At 38.9% G+C, this 12,286-nt stretch overlaps 2 protein-coding genes and 1 long non-coding RNA gene across 3 annotated transcripts; all 3 read left to right on the top strand.

Annotated features, from left to right (window-relative positions):
- The first annotated feature begins 360 nt into the window (after positions 1–360).
- On the top strand, positions 361–6,274 carry LOC111610385. Its single transcript, XM_023344394.1, has 5 exons — positions 361–431; positions 3,689–3,901; positions 3,977–5,026; positions 5,128–5,296; positions 5,376–6,274. The coding sequence occupies exons 2-5, from the start codon at positions 3,691–3,693 to the stop codon at positions 5,509–5,511; spliced, it is 1,566 nt and encodes a 521-aa protein (XP_023200162.1). The 5' UTR covers positions 361–431; positions 3,689–3,690; the 3' UTR covers positions 5,512–6,274.
- Positions 6,275–8,400: 2,126 nt separating this feature from the next.
- On the top strand, positions 8,401–9,989 carry LOC111610399 (piggyBac transposable element-derived protein 3-like). The gene is made up of 2 exons (XM_023344500.1): positions 8,401–8,840; positions 8,949–9,989. Exons 1-2 carry the CDS (start codon positions 8,648–8,650, stop codon positions 9,425–9,427), a joined length of 672 nt encoding a protein of 223 aa, XP_023200268.1. The 5' UTR covers positions 8,401–8,647; the 3' UTR covers positions 9,428–9,989.
- Positions 9,990–11,445: 1,456 nt separating this feature from the next.
- LOC111606136 lies at positions 11,446–12,044 on the top strand. Its single transcript, XR_002751918.1, has 3 exons — positions 11,446–11,593; positions 11,677–11,789; positions 11,862–12,044. It is a non-coding gene; the product is annotated as an uncharacterized LOC111606136 (long non-coding RNA).
- Positions 12,045–12,286: the final 242 nt, after the last annotated feature.

The following is a 12,286-nucleotide window of genomic DNA, read 5'->3' as shown; positions in this document are numbered from 1 at the left end:
CATCGCTCCTTCACCCCGCCCCCCAAGACAGCGCTCCTTCCTCTGACGGGGGTGGGGCGCCGATTTATGTTTTCGCGTCCACCTGAAAAATGTGTGGTTGCGCAACTGTGTTTACCCTTATTAACTTCCTTAGAATTTCCACCCCTCCCACTTTCTTAAACGGGGTCTTTTGTGAAGTGCGCATGTTCCAAACGCAAGTTAACAGTGCTGAAAAAAATAATTAAAATATATTTCATTTTATTTTTATTACGAAATGAAATACATATTATTAAAAGTTAAAATAGCACAGCATATTGAAATAACCTATTAAATAAATAAATATATAAGAGATAAATCACGTTTCTGCCACTTCCGGAGCAGAAAACCGCTGCTCTCTGTCGTACTCAAAGGGAATAAGACACCTCTCAGGTTCTGCCCCGTGCCGTTTCCAGGTAAGGACCTGCTCCGATTAAACCCTAATTTACTAATCTACAAAGGAAATGTTTACTTGCAATTTCTGTGGCAATTTGGCTAAAACATTAAGACTTTATTTACTTCATTGTAAGCTACATCGAAATGAGCCGCGATGTTTATTTAAATGCGCTGCTGCTGGTTGCAAAGACACGTTCTTGCGTTATGAAGCGTTGAAGGCTCATTTTTATCGGAAACACAACACCTCTGGTCCTAGTAGCGTCGGAACGGTTGTTACCGACTTTAAATGCTCGTTGGCATTGTGTGACCACCAGTGTCAAACTACTAAGGCTCTAATAGCTCACTTGAAGCATCATATTGTGGAAGGGCGTGTTGTGAATTGTCCTTTCAGAGGATGCAAAAAAGTTTTTCATGTGAAGTCCTCGTTTACTGCCCACATTTCCCGGAAACACAGAGATCTTGCAGATAATATCCATGACTCATACAAATGTTCTGGTTCTCAGTCATTATCTGTTCACAATGATCCAGATAACATCGAGTCGCAAGGAAATGAGATTATTTTACAGACAGCTCCAAATGAAAGTGATAATGATATTACTGAGGATTTCAGTGATCTTTTTTTTAGAAATGTCTCTCTATTTTACTTGAAATTGCAAGGGCAGTTTCTATTACCAGCTTCAACCATCCAGAATATTGTTGAGGAGATACAAAATATACACGAGTTGGGCCAGACATACTGTTTGAGCAAACTTTGGTCACTGCTAAAAAATGAGACACCATTATCAGATGAAGACATCACCAACATTTGTGAGTCTGTCAAGGGATCTGATCTATTCTCTATATGCCATACTGGGCCGATGAGGACAGCACACTCAAGAGTGCAAACCTTCAAAAAAAACTTCAACTATGTTGAGCCTAAGAAAATATTTTTAGGAAGAGATGAAAACAGAACAGATAGGTTTGCCTACTATGTTCCTCTGAGGAAGACTTTGAAATGTTTGTTGGAGTCTGATCTGTGGAAGAAATCAAGGCAGCACACGTCTGAGTCTCCTTCAGACATTTTAAGTGACATTAATGATGGTCAGATATACAAATTCAACAACTTTTTTGTGGAGAATCCATCATGTCTCAAGCTAATACTGTACCAAGATGCATTTGAAGTGGTTAATCCTTTAGGCTCAGCAAAGACGAGACATAAGATATTAGCCGTGTATGTGTCTGTTGCCAACTTGCCACTTCATGTACGGTCTGACACAGACCACATGTCACTGGTTTTATTGTGCAAGGAAAAAGATTTCAAGGAATTTGGGCATTCTAAAGTTCTTTCTGAGTTACTAGAAGACCTGAGGCTGTTGGAGGAAAATGGGATTGTAATGGTTGATGAAACGGTAGTTAAAGGAACTGTATTTTGCATTGCTGGAGATAATCTAGGCTCACATTGCATTGGTGGGTTCTCTGAAAATTTCAGTCGCACACAGCATTTCTGCAGATACTGCTTAATAACCCGATCAGAATTTCAGGGTGAGGACCCAAATGTGTGTGGACCACTCCGCACTATTGAGAGGTACAACTCTGCTCTTGATGAACTCCAGACAGCTGAGGAACCGGACGTAGAAGGTGTAAAGTTCAGGTCAATATTTAATTCTTTGAAATACTTTCATGTCTGTCTTCCAGGTTTACCTCCTTGTCTAGGTCATGACCTCTTTGAGGGAATTGTATCTTATGACCTGGCATTGTACCTGAAATATTTAATTAAGAAAAAGGGATGGTTCACTTACTCCACTTTGAACAGGCGCATTAAACAGTTCAAATATTGTGACTCTGATGCCTCCTCGAAGCCGTGTGAAGTCACTTATAACGCAGCAAAGCTCTCAGGACAGGCTACGCAGAACTGGAACCTTCTAAGGCTGTTGCCCCTCATTATTGGCGACAAAGTACAAGATACAGCAGATGATGTGTGGCAGTTGACTCTCCAGCTGAAAGATACTGTAGAGTTGATATGTGCTCAGAAAATTTCTTTGGCTCAGATTGCATATCTTGACGTTGTTATTCAAGAGTATTTGGAGACAAGAAAAGCGCTTTTCCCACAATGTAATCTAAAACCAAAGCACCATTATTTACGCCACTATCCAGCTCTGATTATAAAATTTGGACCCTTGATTAGACTATGGACAATGCGTTTTGAAAGTAAGCACAGTTATTTCAAGAGGTGTGCTAGACATTTGAAGAATTTCAAAAATCTCTGCCTCACCCTCTCTGAAAGACATCAGATGTTGCAGGCTTATGTTTCAGCAGGCCAAAGCGGTCAGACTATCTTACAGATTAAGTCTGGTTCTCCTTTTTACTCAACATTATACAGTAAATCAATTCAAGATGCAGTTAGGCAGTTTGACTTCACTGAGACCAACACAAATGTCTCATTTGAAATACTCTACAAGGGAACGTCTTACAAAAAAGGCCAATTTCTTGTAACAGGGAGCATGGAGGCAGTGGAGTTTGGTGAACTACAGCTTATATTGATAAATAATGAAACTGTCCATGTTCTGGTCTCGGTGTATATAGCAGAATTCCTTCCCGAGTATCACATGTACTCTGTTAGGAAAGATGATGAAAAGATGCAGTGTCTAAACATCTGTGACTTGATAGATTTCTATCCATTACCATCTTACATAAAGAATGGAAACAAAATGGTTCCACTGAAACACAGTGTGCTGTCACATTAAACCGGGGTTTTGAAAAGTTAAGTCCAGGACCCATTTGCAGCCTTTTGACTGTTTTCCTTTTCTTTTATCTTTTGCCAATGACGATAATCCCCTAATGAAACAGTTTTACTAATCCAGCATGACTGATGGAGTCTTTAGTTTTAATTAAGGCAAAATGAATGCAGAAAACATTAACTATTACCACAAAACATTGCCTACACATTTAAAAGTTTAAAGTATCAAAACTTTTTGCATTCTCTTGTGAGGACCACATGTATCCAGCAAGCCCTGCTGCACCCAGATTTACTTTGAATGAATTTATTCAATTTTGGAGACCTTTAAAATGTCCATAGTGGATCACTTTTTCTCAGTTGAGTAAGAAAAACTGATTAGTTTTTCTTTTTAGCCTCTTTTTTTCTATCACTTTTTTTCTTTGGCCCTTCACTTCTTTCAACTTCAATATTTTGCACCTTAGGACAGAAGGTTTGGACACCGCCATACTAATGATGTTTTGGAAGAAGTCTTAGGTTGTTATTTTTGTGTTAACTGGAGTTCTTTAACTGTTTTGTTCTCAGATATGGATGATGACTCCCGAAGCCTCACACGCAGGGTTATTTATGAGGGGTTGGCAGATCTCCCAGTCTCAACTCTACAGACTTTGGAGGACACACTAGAATCTTTGGGGGTGGAGACCAATGAAGATTTTCAGTATATTAATGAAAATGATCTGAGATCTGTACTAACACCAATTCAAGCAAGGAAGTTACTGAAAGCTTCGAAACAAACCAGTAGGTACATTATTACAGAGATATAGCAGCCTATCTTTACCTTTTGTTCATTACTATATACCTTTTATCATATAGCACAGACCAGTGGAATTTCCAGTGAGCCATCTCTGTCGTTGTCATCTCCTTCTACAACCAGCACATCGTCTGCCTCTTCATTTTCTATACATTCCACGCCAGTAGATTGGGTTGACACTTTTCAAATTCCTTGGAACAGGTTTCCAGAGAACTTGATTGAGTGTTTTGAGAATGAGGCAAGGCCGAAACCCCACCTTCGAAGAGAAATGATTCGGATTGTTGTTGCTTCAATGATGGAGGTGTGTGCTTCTCCTCGCAAGCAAGAAACCACAGAAGTGGCGAAAAAATTGATAGCAAAATATCCACTTTCACTCCAAGATATTATTGAAGGTGATATAGTGGGCCCAGGGTATTATTCACTCGTCAAGCAACTACAAAATCGTATAGAAAATTTGAGACGGGTTTCAAAACCAAAAATAAGGAAGCGTAAAAACATGTTAGATGAAGATGGCACAGTCCCACCAGAGCAAAATGCAGCTGTTCAGGACATTTACGGTTGTATAAAGTGGGACATGGAAGTCATGCCAATCCAGGAGACAGCAGAGACACAGAAAGAGAAAAAAGTCAAATTGAAAATGCTAAGTGAAGAAAATAACTTAAATTCGGACGAGATAAGAGATCTTATGCAGAGAACCTACTACACTCAAAGGAAAGAAATAAACCAGGGAAAAGACCTACAAATTATGGTGAAGGAGTGGCCCTTCCTGTTTCAGGAAATTGGTATGACGATCCACTTCCAGGAGCTTACTGGAGTAAATCTACTAGAGACTTTCCATAAAAATCTCGAAAAAAAGGGTAAAAGACTTCTGGACTACTTAAGGACTGTCTCGGCCCACAAAATTAAACGAGTTCTTCAAACTGTCCGAAACCTGGATATTCTGAGAGGACAGGTCCAGGGCTGCTCTAAAGAGTTGAAAGATCTTGTCCTCCTCCTTCTGTCTCATTTCAATGACAAAGAGGAAACCCTCTTCCACTATGTAGATGAGACATGCCTAGCAGGAGAAGTAAAAGTGGACAACTTGCCTGTCACACCATGCTTGATTGTATGTGGTAAGTAAATATGAATATTCACTGAGTAATTTTAAGAAAGAAATATTACACTGGTTAAAGTTTGTATAAGACTAATTGTTTTCTGGAATATTTTTTGTCAGGAACCTCCTGTTATACTTCCAAGAATTTTATGCTTGGCATTGACGGCAATGTTGTGAATGACCAAATACCAACCTTCACATCCGCTATATGTCTAATGTTAGCAAGTTACTTTTGCTTCAACATTCATTATCCGACTCATCTGGCCTCCACACTTGATTTCATTCAGAGGTAATATTCTTTTGTTTCCTTCCCTCATTTAGATGAAGTCATATTTCATTACAGTGGTTGATTTTCATGTATTGAATAGGTGCTTCCTAAACATCAATCCAGACCGGGGGACAAAAGTTGAAACCAAGAAGAATAAGAAGAACGTGTCAGTGAACCCAAGGGTCCTTACCCTAATCTCTGAAATCGCAGATCATGAATGGAGAGGGACATATTAAAATGGACATAATAGTCCAGCAGAAATGTAAATTCTGATTTCTTACACACCACTTATAGAGCAGAATACAAATTTCACTGCAAGAATATGGTTTGCAATCTGGATGGATAGAATTTACATTTAGTTTTCATATTTCTTAGTTTTAGGATCTATTGAATTTATTTTAACAGGCTTGCTGTATGTTTTGCGGTAATTATAAATGCCTGAATATGTAGACAAGTTCAAGACAACAGCTACTTTTGTTTCCATCATTGTGAGAGGCTGTTCCTTTAGTTCAGTAAAATGAGAGAAGAGTGACTTGTATTATTTATTTTAAAATTGTAGATTCATTTAATTTAGATGCTCCATTAATATCTCAGCCAGGACTGCAACTAATGATTCTTTTGGCTATCAATAAATATGACAATCATTGAAACCCATACAAAATTGCACTGTAAGTCAGTAAATTTACGGTAAAAAATTGTAAAATGCCAGCAGTTACTGACCAGAATATTCACAGCATTATACTGCCGTAGAAAATACATGGCATTATCATAACTGAATAAACATATATCCTAAATAATTGTGACAGTCACGAATGTAGAAAATACAGAAATATAGTGTAAAAATATAAGTAATTGTAAAGTTCTTAAAAAATTGTAATATTGCCAGCAGTTAATTACCCTAAACTTAACAGTAGCAATCAGCCAAAATTACAAATTTTGCTGATGTTTAGATCTACAATGTAAAAGCGTAAACAAGACTGCAAAATAATTTTTTACAAAGAACAGAATGCTGGTGTGATATTTTGGTTTCTTTTTTAATAATGCCTTTAATACACCAAACTGAAATCTCAGCAGTAGACCAGGCATCGATCTGGCGATCCACCGATTGCAAAGCAAACTCCTACAGCCAACGCCACCATCATTTATGAGAGCATTTGATCATTAACATTAAGAGAACTGTATGTTAGCCCCTCTTGCTTGAATGAAGCTGAAGTTGGTTTCCAATTGCTGCTTCCAATTTGGGAAATGGCTAAAGGGCAATTCCACCTAATTTTTCACTGCAATCAGCATCTTTAATTTACTCTAGCTAAAAAACTACAACACCTAGACTCTTCAAATCTGGACTAGATTATTCTCAACTCATATCAGAATATTTAAAACCAAGTGTGGGATTTGTAAAACCTTTATCTGATTTGTGAAACTTCAATAAAGAACAATTCTAGTGTTATCCAAAATCATACAAGTTGTAAAGTCACCCATCATTGAAGTTTCACAAATCCCACACTTGGTTTTAAATATTGTGCTATTAGTAGAGAATAGTCTAGAGCAGGGGTCCTCAAACTTTTTCCTGCGAGGGCCACATAGCTGTTCCTTTCTCTGCTCGGGGGCCGGTCTTAGTTTTTGGAGAAAGATACCTTAGAAACTTATTGTCGGCGGGGGGGGGGGGGGGGGGGGGGGGGGGGGGGGGGGGGGGGGGTTGCTGACTACGACACATTCGCGGTCGCTTTTAGATAGATTTTTACCCAGAATGGAAATGGAAAAAAACCGTGAGTGAAACGGTGACTGGGACTGACTAGTATATATTTGAGGGAAAGTTAGTTTAACATCTGCTCAAGAGCCCCCTGGTGGTTGAAGAGAAATCCACAAACCAGAAAATACAATATATGAAAAAATACACTGAATGCTCTCTGGTATGAGGAGGCGGGCCAGATCCGGCATTGCCAGACCAAATGACGCAGGCCGTAGTTTGGGGACCCCTGGTCTAGAGAGTTTTTCATTTTGTAATTGTGATAAATAGTAGGGTTTACAGTAAATGGAGACTGTTATTTGTCATGTAAACAAATAATTATCTAGTTTGCATTGCTGCTTGATCCTTCAGCATCAGCAGCAAGATTCTTTTAACTCTGTTCCTGTAGTGGTGTCCTGAACTCAACACAGTAAAGTCACTGTGCTAACTAAGGTTGCTAACTAGGGTGCTGAGAGCCCAGTAGGCCTGGTCCTTGTCAAGATGCTGCTACTGTCTTTGAAATCAAATTTCTGCTATTTTTGCACGTTCAGGAGGAGAAGGGCAACACATCACAGGTGAGTCCCTTTCACGGTTTCAACTGAAGTTAGCTAACTTTAACCAACTGACAAAGAAATGTGTAGTTTCTGAGCCATGCTGTTTATGTACATGCACTGCAGCTAGATATTTTTACTATATGGAACATTTAATCTTCACAGATGCAACACTTCCATTAATGTTTCTGTAGGAACGGCTGCATAGATTATATTTCTGGTCTACTTCAGACTACATGTGCTTAAAGTTATTGTTAATGGCAGAAGCAACTTTTTCCAAGTTTGGTTCAATAATTAATTTGAATTACTTTGAGTGTGAAATGTTCATGCATGCAAGTTAAATCTCTGAAGAACATGTTAGCTTTTGTTTCAATACTTTGGTAATACTTAGAAGTATAAAGCTTGGCATCAGAGATATTATTTAATATTTTCCTTTGACCTCTTGACTCTCACACCCAAAATACTTGCACTAAAGTCACTGGGTCCATGACAGTTGAAGGATTTGAAGATAAGAGAATTTAAATATTAATATTTTACAGCTTTTCTCAGTTTGGGTGCATCTCTCAGAACAGAATTGAAATTCTTAAAACTACCTGTTCAATCTTCAAATTACTGTGTCACTTCTGCACATCAAAAAAATTAGTTTTGCAAGTTTTGCTTTTGTACATCATGTAGCTGGTTATGTACACTTCTATGCTTTTATAATTGTAATTTGCTTTTATCGTCTTGATCAAAATATGTTAACCCTCCTGTTGTCCTCGGGTCAAAATGACCCGCCACTGTGTTAAACCCCCCCCCCCCCCAAACAATCCCCTAAATGTAATTTTTTTAACTTGAGATTTTAAGACTTTTCCTAGATTGGCCCAGACAATAGAAAAAGTTCAGTGTTGCTTTTATTCTCATTTCCATGTAAGCTGTACAAAACAAGGTACAAAGATGGTCTTCAGGTCAAAATGACCCGTGAGGCAAATGGAGTTGAAATCAAGGTCACAGAGTTATTTACAAACCATAAAATGTTACAAAGTTTTAGTTGTGTCTCAGATCAATCAGTAGCAGAAGTGAGCAGAGAGTGGAAGGCCAATTTTCCGAGCCACAATGCCAGTCAAACTCTTTCACACCTACTCAAGACTGATGCGATTTGATGACCGTGAATCAAGACCAGCAAGACGTATGACAGACAAACTTGCAGCCATAAGAGAGGTATGGGACAAGTGGGTGGAGCGGTTGCCCTACCTCTACAATCCAGAGCCTGATGTAACAGTGGATGAGCAACTGGTTCCATTTAGAGGTAATCTGTTTTCATATTTGTAATAAAAGTGATTTTCACTATTGATTTCTTTGACTGTTTTCTGTGACACTGATACTAATCACTGATGCTAATGTCTTTTGTCCAAAGGTTGTTGTCCTTTCCGGCAGTATATGCCCAGCAAGCCAGCAAAATATGGGATCAAGTCATGGGTGGCTTCTGAATCAAGCTATGCTTGGAAAATGCAAGTCTATACTGGGAAGTCAACCAGTGGATGCCCAGAGAAGAACCAGGGGTTGCGAGTTGTGCTTGATGTGACAGAGGGACTGAGGGGTCACAATGTGACATGTGACAATTTCTTCAACTCTTATGAACTCGGACAGCAGCTCCTGAAGAGGAAGATCACCATGGTTGGTACAGTTCAAAAGAACAAGCCTGAGCTCCCACCTGCACTGCTTGGGTCAAAGGAGAGAGAGGTCTTCTCCTCAAAGTTTGCCTTCACACCCACCACCACTCTAGTTTCCTACCTCCCAAAGAAAAACAAGAATGTAGTTCTTCTGAGCACACTGCACAAAGACGGCGACATTAGTGACCGTGAGGACAGGAAGCCAATCATCATCCTGGAATAAAACCGAAACAAAGGAGGTGTGGACAACCTAGATAAGGTGATTGGAGCATATAGCTGCAGAAGAATGACTGCCCGCTGGCCCCTGGTCATCTTCCACAACATCATTGATGTGTCCTCCTACAATGCCTTTGTGATTTGGATAGAGATCAACCCAACCTGGATGTCTCATAAGCACAACAAGAAGAGGGTGTTCCTGGAGCAGCTAGGAAAGGCACTTGTAACTCCACTCATTGAAAGAAGGAAGCATGTCCCCCACACAGAAGCCTCAGCAGCAGTTGTGAAAGCTATTCAGAGTGCAGCAGCTCCTGATCAACCTGAGGATCCATCTACCACAGCCACTTCCTCAGCTAAGCCAAGTAAGAGGAAGAGATGTCAGTTCTGCCCTCAGACTGTAAAACACATACTGTGTGCTGCAGGTGTAAGAAATATATCTGCAAAGGCTGTGCACTTGCATACTGCCCTACATGTGCCAATTAGTTGAATGGGTTATGTTATTTTTCATATTTTTGTATTGTACATCCTCTTGTTCACTGGAGAAAAGTAAAAGAAAATTAGTCACTGTGATGAATAAAAATGCATTCGAAACTCATTTTGCACATTTTTTTTCTTAAGCTATAGAAATTCAAGTGGAGAGGGAAAAGTCAAGTATTCACACATTTTGTGGTGAGTGACAATATACAAGATAGAATTTGGTGTTTAAAATTCAATTAAGCTGCTTATATTGGGGGTTTATTGAAGACGGGTCATTTTGACCCGGAGGATAAAGGGTTGTATACAGAAAATGAGGACAACAGGACAACAACGTGTCTGTGTTGAATTCTCAACTTCCAAAATAGCATCAGTTCATTGTGTAAGTCTTAACATGCATAAGTCTTAAAGTTGTCATAATGTGAATCATATATTAATTAATTTATATTCTATTATTTTCTAAATCTGTCCTGAATTGGTAAATTGCTCCCAAGTGAGTCCTGAGTTTCTCTAACAGGTCAGTGTATGAACCATTAGCTCAACCAACGATCAACCAGTTTTCTGAAACAGATTGGAGGTGCATCTTGTGAACCATCAGTTGGCAACATTATGCTCTATATAGTCAGAACACAACACAATGTTACATGTCTGAGAACTGATGAACAAGTATCTGGGCAGAGTGAACAGCCAGAGAGAAGAAGAGGAGTGAGGCTGAGGAGGAAATAGTTGGGAGGAAAGCAGAAGAAGAGTCAGAAGAGGCTGAGGACATCTGCCAGTTTCCATCAGTCCAACATCAGGACATGGCTGAGACCCACAACATGATGCTGATGGAGGTCCTCCCACCCTACTGTTCATTCCTTAACCCCACTGAGGAAAAAAGATTCCTCAGTGGAGTTAAGGAACAAAGTGACTATGGAAATTAAAATGTAATGTAATTTCTACAGCACTGTACAGTTTTCCTTGAGGAGATTGTCCTGTGGCTCCTTTTCTACTTTTTTTGTTCTCTGCATTTCTGTCTTTTTCTTTCTGAATCACCATGGCATGGTCCATGAATAAATTATAGCAAAAGCGTAAATCAGTGTTTCTCAATCCTGGTCTTCAGCGTCACCCTGTCCTGCAGGTTTAGGTATTTCCCTTCTGCCACACACCTGAATTGTATCTCTGGATGATTAACAAGCTTCTGCAGTACTTGATTGTCATCCAATCATTTGAATCAGCTGTTCTGGAGTAGAGGCACATCTAAAACATGCAGAGCAGGGGGGCGTTGAGGACCAGGGTTGAGAAACACTGGCGTAAATGATCCTTTTGTAGTCTCTTCTCATGACTAATCGATTTGACTGTCTTATCTGTACATAGAGAGACTATAACTTATTATTTTGAGTCACTGATATGTTAACAGACAGGATTTTAAGAGCTGAACTAAGGATTTTGAAAGCAATCAAATGCTATTTTTCCTGTTTCTACAAATTGTTTTGAGAAATGCGCTTACTGTTTTGTAAATGCCAACAATGACTCGAGAAATGCACCAAAAGTGACTGAGAAAAACTAACCTAGCATAAATTGTCTCAGCTGTATCAATTTGTTTGCCTGTATGAAAAGTGTTCACATTTACAGCTTTGTTTCTGCTAGCTTGCAGGAAATGTAACTTACATAAATGGTTGAAGACAACCTATTGGCCTTCATGAGACTCAGATAAATGGTGAGTATCTATTTCATAAATTGCCTAAAACAGTTATATTTGTTTTTATTTGTTTTTTGTTTGTGTATTTTGTCTGGTTGCAGACCAGAGGATCACACCTGTTGACAACAAACAAAGGTTTAACTACTGAATTTTCAGTCAGAAATGATCACACCACCTGGTTGAAGTACCTGTGTCCATATGCAAGTCAACAAAGGTGAAACAAACATTTAAGCGAATAAGATGTTCATGTAGTGCATCTTTCTAACTTTTTCTTTTTGTTTTCCAGCAGAGAGGAAACACCCGATTGACAACATGCGAGTCTCAATTTCAACCTGTGACTGGGAAGACTACAACCATCCTGAGCAACGTCTGATCTCAGCGACTTGTGACTCTCAACCCAGAACAAGAATCCTTTTATCACCATTTTGTCTTCTACAATATGTTATCTCTTATGTGGACACATACTGTTTGTTTTGTTTTTGTTTTCCAGATCTCAGTAATACCGTGAGGAAACTGGACATAAAATAGAATCAGTTCTTTTTTTAACTTGACTTTTTAAATAGAAATTGTTTCTTTAAGTGGATTACTCGTAATCTGTATTTTTGTTTAATTAGAAATTATTTTCTTTATAACTTTCTGTATAGAAATGCTTGACAGGTTACACTTCCTTGGTTGTTGTACTATAATTTGTATGGTAAAATTCTGGTAGGA

The sequence above is a fragment of the Xiphophorus maculatus genome, chromosome 2 (assembly GCF_002775205.1).
Source record: "Xiphophorus maculatus strain JP 163 A chromosome 2, X_maculatus-5.0-male, whole genome shotgun sequence".
Lineage (NCBI taxonomy): Eukaryota > Metazoa > Chordata > Actinopteri > Cyprinodontiformes > Poeciliidae > Xiphophorus > Xiphophorus maculatus.
The sequence above is the reverse complement of the archived record's forward strand: the minus strand, read 5'-3'. Positions and strand labels throughout refer to the sequence as shown.